The 9,055-nt window shown below is 38.7% G+C and overlaps 1 protein-coding gene and 1 long non-coding RNA gene across 2 annotated transcripts in view; one reads left to right on the plus strand and one right to left on the minus strand.

Annotated features, from left to right (window-relative positions):
- The window catches only part of LOC112163117, a 3,814-nt gene extending 254 nt beyond the window's left edge, over positions 1 to 3,560 (plus strand). The window contains exon 2 of the long non-coding RNA XR_002922228.1: positions 3,107 to 3,560. This is a non-coding gene — a long non-coding RNA (uncharacterized LOC112163117). The remainder of the gene's footprint in view (positions 1 to 3,106) is intronic.
- Positions 3,561 to 5,254: 1,694 nt separating this feature from the next.
- The window catches only part of bnip3lb (BCL2 interacting protein 3 like b), a 14,126-nt gene continuing 10,325 nt past the window's right edge, over positions 5,255 to 9,055 (minus strand). The window contains exon 6 of the mRNA XM_024299336.2: positions 5,255 to 6,959. Within this exon, the coding sequence (XP_024155104.1) occupies positions 6,911 to 6,959 (49 nt within the window). The 3' untranslated portion in view covers positions 5,255 to 6,910. The remainder of the gene's footprint in view (positions 6,960 to 9,055) is intronic.

Here is a 9,055-nt window from a genome sequence, read left to right on the forward strand (position 1 = left end):
AAGCCCCCACAGGACTGAAGTATCAGGCTGGCTTTGTCACAGTAATGATCCAATAAGCCCGTCAGTGTGTGAATGACGCCCCCCACCCACACACCCACACACACGCACACACGCACGCACACGCACCGCAGATTCAGTGCATGTGTTCAGGTGGTCCTGTCTCTGCGGGGAGCATCCCTGACAATCAGCACCAAGGAGAGCTCCTTAAGTCACACCCTGTCCAACCAGGAGGGCGCTGTCTATTCAGCACCAGCCCACACCCTCCAAATCTCAGCCCACCTCCCACACCCAGTTTAAAGAGAATAATGCATTTGTGTCTTAATGCTTTTTACCTGCTGTCAAATTCTGATTGTTTCATCAGTTTCCCCCCCACATTTCAGTTTCTGGAAAACTACAACTAAAAATAAGTCAGTATTTTTTGACTTTCATCAGATCTAGGAAAGATTAGTCACAATGGTTCATGAAAGACCCACTCCAATGAAAACAGTGTTTTGGTGTTTTAACATGTTTTTGTGGCATTTTTCTGATGATGGATAACATAAGTCAAATCAAGTTTATTTATAAAGTGCTTTAACACAGCCAAGCGCTGCACATTAAAACACCAAGAACACTAATTGATCAAATATAAAACCCAAACAGTAAAAACAGAGTTCAAACAGAGTAGAAACAAAGTAAAAACAGTAAAAAATAGAGTAAAGTCTCATGGAACGTTAGAAGCTTGGCTGTATAAATGGGTTTTAAGCTTAGTTTTAAGAGCGTTCCAGAGCTTTGGTGCACAGACAGAAAAGGGACGATCACCTCACACTTCCTCTTAGGCCGCGGTACCTCCAGCTGATCAGCTGACCTGAGGCACTGAGGAAGAGTGTAGAGAGTTAAAAACAAAATAATCTTAAAATGCATTTGGATTAGTTAGAAAACATTGATCAGTTGTCTCTCAATAGACGTTTTTTTTCTCAGAACATCACATTTTGGTTTGACCTCCAGCCTCTGCAGCCACTTATTTCATGTCCATCTTCATGTACTTCCAGGTTCATGGACTACAGGTAGATCTGATAGAGATTCAGGTCTCGCATCTATTCATTCATTTTCAAACTAGTAGCAGTATTTACAATCAATTTCAGCAATTAACTAGCAGCCAGTGTCATGATTTGAGAACATGGTGTTCACAAGTCTGTCAAAATGTTTGACTTTGCTAAACTATGAATCACTTGAACCGTTGGAGCATTATGGGTATTGTAGTCAGGAGCATTGTGGAGTGATATGTACTGTTCTTCAATCACCTGAATAAAGTTCAAGTTGGTTTACTTTACTTCTAACTTAGATTTTAACTTTACAGGTACTTTTTACAACTAAAAACACAATTTTTCTTTTTCAGAGAGCCACAATAGAGGGGTCAAAGAGACTCACGTGGCTCCGGAGCAAACAAATGTCTAATGAAGCAAACAAATAGAAGAATTGTTCTAATTTCATTCATGAATGGAAAAAAATGATGTATAGTATGAAGCTACTATAATATAACTCTTTTCTGCAATGTCTGCATCATGTGATGGAAGTAGAGCACAAAATTTCCACAAGTCAAAACAGCCTGAGGACTTGAGCCACACCACCACACTTCCACCCCCATGCTTCGTTTTCTGAACACTTTAACGCTTCTGTGTTATCATTCTACACAATATTTGTCTAGAATTATGGGAATGAGTCTGATAATTTATTCAACAGAGAATTTCGGTCATTTTTATTTTATTTTTTTATGCTGAGTCATGAAAACTCACTATAACTGACCTGCTGTTCTTTACGTTTCTCCCTGGTGAGTTGTTGTGTTCTTTGTGTCATTTTGGTCAGCAGTTCACTCCATTTGTGGTTCTCTGGAGTCGTATAAGGCGAGTCAGATAAAAACTGGATCAACAAATTCACTGAGATATCTTAGTAACAGTCAAATGTTTGAGATTATTTGAATTTATGGGTAAGAGAACAAACTCAGACAGGAGCATCACTGTATGCACTCCTCCTTGTGTTTGGGGGATTTGTGTGACATTTTTTAGTTTTAATTTTGCACAAAAAGTGAGAAGATTTTATTTGACAGATGACTTTAGGTATTGATTCTCCTGCTGATTTATTTTTTACTTTTTTTTCTCACAAACAGCCTCAATTCAAGTTGTTTAATTCAATCAACCAAACACATTTTTTAAGGGAAATTAATAAACAATTTCTGCAGTGTGTTTGAGTTCAGGAACCACAATGAAAGAAACAACACAAAACGAGGAAAATTGTGTTTGGAAGATAGCTCTTTTATTTAAATTTTGACGATAAAATCTTGTGCTTCTAGAAAATGTTGTTTATTTTTTTACACAGAGCCACATTTGTAAAGAGCACACGAGTATGTGCGACAAATCCTTCAGAAAATGCTGACTCAGCATCCCGTTCGTCCTGCATATACACGTTTCTCACAAATGTAGCTCCATTTAAAGAAAATAAACAACAACAAAACATTGTAATTCAGTATTACCTATTGCACTTTGGGTCATCAAGATTCATTTTAAAGGTTTGTATTATAAAATGTTTGTCATCGTTTTCTTTTGTGACACAATTTCTTAAGTTTCTTAAAATCAGATCAAGTTTTGTGTAAGCTCCCTCTAACATGCCTGACTTGCACAAAAGCAAACAAAATCTCACCAGCACAACAGGCAGTTAAAGCTGGGTTACCATAGCAACGCACTACAATTCCCAGAGGAGGTTTAGGCCCCCCGAGAGTGTCGTCTCTGCAGAGGGAAACTCTGAATCCGATGTTTGAAGATTCCCCGCTCTCTTGGACCGCCCTCCGGCTGAACTGTGGTCCCACTGAACAAAACAAGTGTTCCGATCTCAGGCGGGGGAAAGATCATTAGAGAGGGGGGGGGCTGGCAGCGTGCCGGACTAACAGTTGGAAGAGGCCGAGTGTGATCCGTGGACAGGGAGGGCACGGCTCTGGAGATCATCCTCCCTGATGCTCTGACTGTCAACTCAGCCAAATGAGATCCAACTCCTTTCTACATTTTCATGTGTCTGCCGTTCATTTGAACATGTTACACATTCAGCTTCTGTTTCTACATCTTCTCACTGTTTCTAGCTGCTGTTAAACTCTGCATTCGTGTGACTGAATGCTGAGGAGGTGAAGTCTCCTGAACCAGACGGATGGAGAAGGAGCCAGCCACCACCCTGAAACCATCAGAAGCTGCATCAGCTGCAGTGGGAGGAGCCAGAGTCTCGGAGCATGGGGATTGGACGGGAACAGGTGTTCTGAGCTTCCATAAAAAGACGAGGGAGGAGAGCAGGAAGTGCTGCACTGAGGTGATGGGGGAATAATTCATGAAGATTAGATACATTTACAGACAAACGTTATGCACTCAGGCTGTTTGGGTTTGTTGGAACTGCTCTGTCATGATGGAAAAAATCCTGTAACCAAATGCTTCAGTTTTACTATCTGACGATAAAAATGACAACTACAAAAACTTTTGGTCATAATAAAAAAAAATCCTGATATTCTGAAAACTCTTAATAAAGGACAACAGGTATAGATGGAGGCTTTTAGTTGGTCTGATTGCTCAAAACGTCAGCTGATCTTTATTTATTTTTATCTAAATGTGATGAAACTAGATATGAACACCTAAACAGATCATGATACCTCCACCGCACGCTGTATGTTAAACACCAGACATGATAGAAGAATCTCTTCTTGGAGCTTCATTGATGATTTAACGGGGATGTTATATTTTTAAACTCACTCTGGTGTTTTGAAAGTCTCTGTTTTGGGTCTACGACAGATTCCTTCTCGATTATCTCAATTTCTACTCAAAGAGTAGAACTCAAAACCAGAAATTATGAATCCTTATTGAACTGAGCAATAACAACGTTTTTGAAATTATGACATCATCTTTTTGTAATCATTAAATGAAAATGAAAGATCTCAGGTATTGGACACATTTCAATTCCTTTTAAACAACCAAAAAAGGATCAATTCAACATTCTGGTTCTGACTGTGGGAGTTACTTCCAACCTGTACTACATTCCTGATGACTTTACTCTTATGGAACAGTAATCTGATATCTCAAGACATGAATTTTTTCATGTTTTCTGTTACTTTTGCACATGAAATTAAAAACCTTGATTAAAAAAACATAAAAGTACAGACTACACAATCTGAAGACAATTTTAATAAAGAGCTTTTTAAGCAAAAAGAAGTACACTTGAAGTTTTTTGATCAAGTATACTTGAGTATAAGTATGGCAAGTATACTAGATCATGTAACTGTAGTACAGGAAGTACTCCAACTGAAGTAAATTTGAACATTTAAGTTTACAGTAGAGTATATGAAAAGTAAACTCACTTTTAGTATAGACTGAGTATACTGGTAGTATACTTAAATACTACTTTTTACTACGGGATCGGAGGGATTTTGGTGCAAGAAGTACTAAAATCAGGATTGTAAAAGTGAAATGCGTGTAAAGGAATTTTACTGCTTCTATTAAGGTTCAACAAAGCAGAAAGTAAACTAATAAAGTTTTTCGAATACTACTACGGGTAGTTGTTTATACTTTTTACTTTAATCTGCTGTATTGTTAAATTGTCCTTCATCTCTTCAGCTCATCTGACTGAGCGGGAAAAATATGTTAGACCTTCAATGGAAAAAAAACAAAAAAAAACTTTTTAAAACAACAGAAATTTCAAAATACATGTGTTGTGACGGTACATCGTAAAAATATTTAGTTCCTATTTAGCATGAAGCTATTTATAGCTTTTTAACCCTTAAACACAAAATCTGTACCATACTGTAATTTTTTAATTGTTGATATGATCAACATAATTCCAGTAGATTCTGAAGGAGAAAAGCGGCGTGAGCAATAAAAAAAAAATGAAGCTGTGTATGTGATAGGCTCCAGCAACTTCCTCATCTCAAAAGGAGTTCAGAAGAAAAGTGAGATGTTTGACAAAAATTACCAGTAAGTAAAATATTGCAAGACTCTTCATATACATGGTCATGTTTTTGATTTAAAAAAAAATATATTTTGTTTTTTTTTGTATAAAACATATTCAATTATATTGTGATAGTTTAAAAGGATTTTTATGTTTTACACCTTTGGCTCCTGAAAATTAAATAGTATTCTCTTCATTTCCTCTTTATCTAAAAAAATATATTAATGTCCCAAAACACAAGTGAGGATTTGGCCTTTTGCTTTTCCATGTCATGAATGGTTCAAATGAGGACAGATCAAACAGGTCTTCTTTCAGGTCATTTTTAATGACGGTCTTTATCTGTTTCTCCAATGTACGGGGAAAACAATAAAGCAAATACATTATCATAATAATGCAGATCAGCTGATCAGAGTCTGAGGGAGCTCTTCCTACCATTCATCAGGCACTGAAATCAACAAAGAGCTTCTGTGAATTTAGTCAAACTTGACTCTAAATCTGTGCGTTCATAGTCGTTTTTAACATCGAGGGGAGAAAAAGGTTTTCAAAACACAAGACGGGGAAATCCCAAATACACTTTCAAACGCCGCGCGTACAAAACAGACAAACAGCTTTGTGAGGAGGCTCGTTTTACTGTTTCAGTCGGAATTTTTCTGTCAATCTGAGGTTTGACAAAGTCGAGGAAACGGGACGAAGTATTTGGATCAGGTGACACAGTTTAAAAAGGAACTGCGTAACCCCTAAAAAATGATTAGCTCTCCTGGAAATTGCAGCAACGCCCGCGTCAGAACGAACAAATCTGTCGACACTTGGAGATAGTTTGGGTTTTTCTGATGTAACTGAAGGTCTCAGACTCCAGACCTCGAGGAGCGGCATCCTTTCCCAGAAATCCTGTCTCGTCTGCTGCTGATCACCTGGATCAGGTGCGTTTAGCCAATAAGGATCTTCAATGGCAGGTTGTTGGAAATCATGATGGACGCCGGCCCTCGAGGTCCAGAGTTTAAACCCCGTACTTTAGAATAAAGGATGACAATGAAACCACCACAGCTCAGCATCAGGACACGCCACCCCAACATCGTCAGACTCTGGCATCAACTCTCCACGTCTTCTTCCATAAGACTCCGCAGTGGAAGTCCCACTCAGACCTGAGTCGAGCGTCTCTATCAGGAGAGTTTTTCTCTCTTGGTATTGAACACATTTTTGGCAAACATTCTGGAGTGAGGATTGGCTAAACGTAGAATTTCATCTTTATTACTTTTTTTTAAAACTTGTAAAAAACAAACCATAATGTATGTGAGTTTTATTGCCTTGTTTCTCTGAAAAAAGGTCCCACTTTCGGACTGAAGCTCGCTGCAGGGATCCTGTTACACATCTGACGACAACGCAGAGTCTGATTGGTTTTGGGTGAATCACACAAGCAACACAAATGAAGGGAGGGCGCCGCTCGCCTGCCATCTATGCACCGCCCGGCTTTCCTGTCGTGGTGCTTCTCTTGTGGCACGCGGGACGCACCGACTGAAAACGGCTTAACAAACAGTCGAACTGTAAAACAACACAACAAACGACGACAACGGAAAACAACAAAAAAAAGGTATGAGGACATTTTCAGTCGTTTGGATTTGGTGGAATTGTCTGCAGGTGGAGTGCTGGGCTGCTCGTGGCACAGCAGTACAGGAGTTTGGTTCAACGCTTTTATCCCTCCCGGTTAAACCCCCCCATTCTGAAAACTCTGGAGAAGAACCTCAGTTCTGTTTGTCAAAGATATAAGAAAGAACCAAAAGAAGGAAGGAAGGAAGACGAAGGAAAAGGTGAGATGCATTTCTCCTGAGAACATGTCATATCTCAGGCTGGAGGGGGAGGGGGGCGCAGGCAGGACTGAAGGGGGGAGGGGAGAGGAGGGCATTCTCACAACAGCAAAACTTTCTCGTGGCCACCTCCCAGGCACTTTTCTTCAGTTGGGGGCTCAGAAGGAGCTGGTGGGGGGCGTGGTCAGCCTCTTTCCAATGTAGACGCTGAGAGGAGACGAGAAGATGCTGATCAACAAAGAGACATGTAAATATTCAACAAGTCCACTAGTGAGGCTCCTGTGAAGCTAACTGTTTAACTACTGCCACCAAAATATCGCACTAGTTCACTAGTGACATGGAAAATGTTAACTAGTTGACTAGCGAGATGTATGCAAGTCTTACTAGTTAACTAGTTAAAGAGAAAAAACGCATTAGTTAACCAGTGTTGTGCAAAAAGCCCAGTAGTTAACTAGTGAGTACAATATTTTCTTACTAGTTCACCAATGTATTCTTATAAGAGTCACTGGGAATCTAGAAATGTTTTAAAATGTGCACTAGCCTACAAGTGGGCACTATTTGTGCTCACTAGTCAACTAGTCGTTCTCTGAAAGGCCATTAGTTTCATGTTCATTTTCAACAAGTCCACTAGTAAGGCTCCTGTTAAGTTAACTATTTAACTACTGCCACCAAAGTATCGCACTAATTTACTAGTGACATGCAAAATGTTAACTAGTTGACTAGTGATATGTATGCAAGTCTTACTAGTCAACTATTGGGAAAAATGCATTAGTTGACCAATGTTGTGCAAAAAGGCCAGTAGTTAACTAGTGAGCACAATATTTTCTTCAGTAGTTCACTAGTGTATTATTATAAGAGTCACTAGGCAACTAGTAATGTTTTAAAATGTGAACTAGCTTTTCATTGGGCACTATTTGTGCTAACTAGTTAAGTAGTGACACTCAAAGGCCACTAGTTCCATGTAAATTTTCAACAAGTCCACTGTGAAAGTCTTACTAGTTACCTAGTGAAAGAGAAAAATGCACTAGTTAACAAGTGTTGTGCAAAAAGCCCAGTAGTTAACGAGTTAGCACAAAATTTTCTTACTAGTTCACTAGTGCATTCTTATAGAAGTCACTAGGTAACTAGTAATGTTTCAAAATGTGCACTAGTTTACAAGTGGGAACTATTTGTGCTCACTGGTTAACTAGTGACACTCTAAAAGACTACCAGTTCCATGTAAATGTTCTACAAGTCCACTAGTAAGGCTCCTGTGAAGCTAACTATTTAACTACTGAGAACAAAATAGCATACTGGTTTACTAGAGACATGCAAAATGGTAATTAGTTGACTAGTGAAATGTATGAAAGTCTCTTCTAGTTAACTAGCGAGAGATAAAAAATGCATTCGTTAACTAGTGCAGTGCAAAAAACCATATTATTTTCTTACTAGTTTACTAGCGCACTCTTTTAAATGTCACTAGTTGACTAGTTATGTCGGAAAAAGCTTACCAGTGGGCACTAGTTTTGCTCACTAGTTAACCTGTGACACACTAAAAACCCACTAGTTACATGCACATGTACATCTTAAACAAGTTGACATGTAAGGGTACTGTGAAGCTCACTATTTAACTACTGTTACCAAAATATTAACAAAATGCTAACTAGTTTAATAGGGAGATGTATGTAAGTCTTACTAGTTAACTAGTGCAGAAACCATATAGTTAACTAGTGAACACAATGTTTTCTTACTAATTCACTGCATTCTTATAAAAGTCACTTGGTAAGTAGTGATTGGCAAATGTACACCAGAATGTGTTCCGCTTCAACATTTTTCATGTGGAATTTTTTTAATTTGCATTTATTTTCATAAACCATCCAACTTTTCATCCTCAGAACTCAGTGGATTCATAAATAGTCCTTGTAAAATGCTCCCAATTATTCACTTTTTTTAACTTTGGGAAATCTGTGACGTCACATTTCTCATTTGAAGACAAAAATATATATATTGTGGAGTAGGGAAGGAATTTGGACATCACCTTGGGTTCATGTGTTTCTCACAGGAAGTTCAGAGACAGCAGCTGCTCATCTGCTGTCTCTGGTGTTGTCTAGCTCCCCCTTCTGGTCTCTACAAGCAACTGCTGAAGCATTAGACCCACCCTAATAAAAATCATGTTTTGGGTGTTTTTAACAATATCTTGCGCCATTTTTTCATCATGATGGTGGAGAAATATGAAATAATTATGGCCCGCAGCATCAGGTACTGATGGCAAGGACCATATTATTTTTGCTTAGAGTGAAAAAATGTAAAAAGCCCTAAAAAGC

This window comes from Oryzias melastigma, linkage group LG12 (genome assembly GCF_002922805.2).
Source record: "Oryzias melastigma strain HK-1 linkage group LG12, ASM292280v2, whole genome shotgun sequence".
NCBI classification, from domain to species: domain Eukaryota; kingdom Metazoa; phylum Chordata; class Actinopteri; order Beloniformes; family Adrianichthyidae; genus Oryzias; species Oryzias melastigma.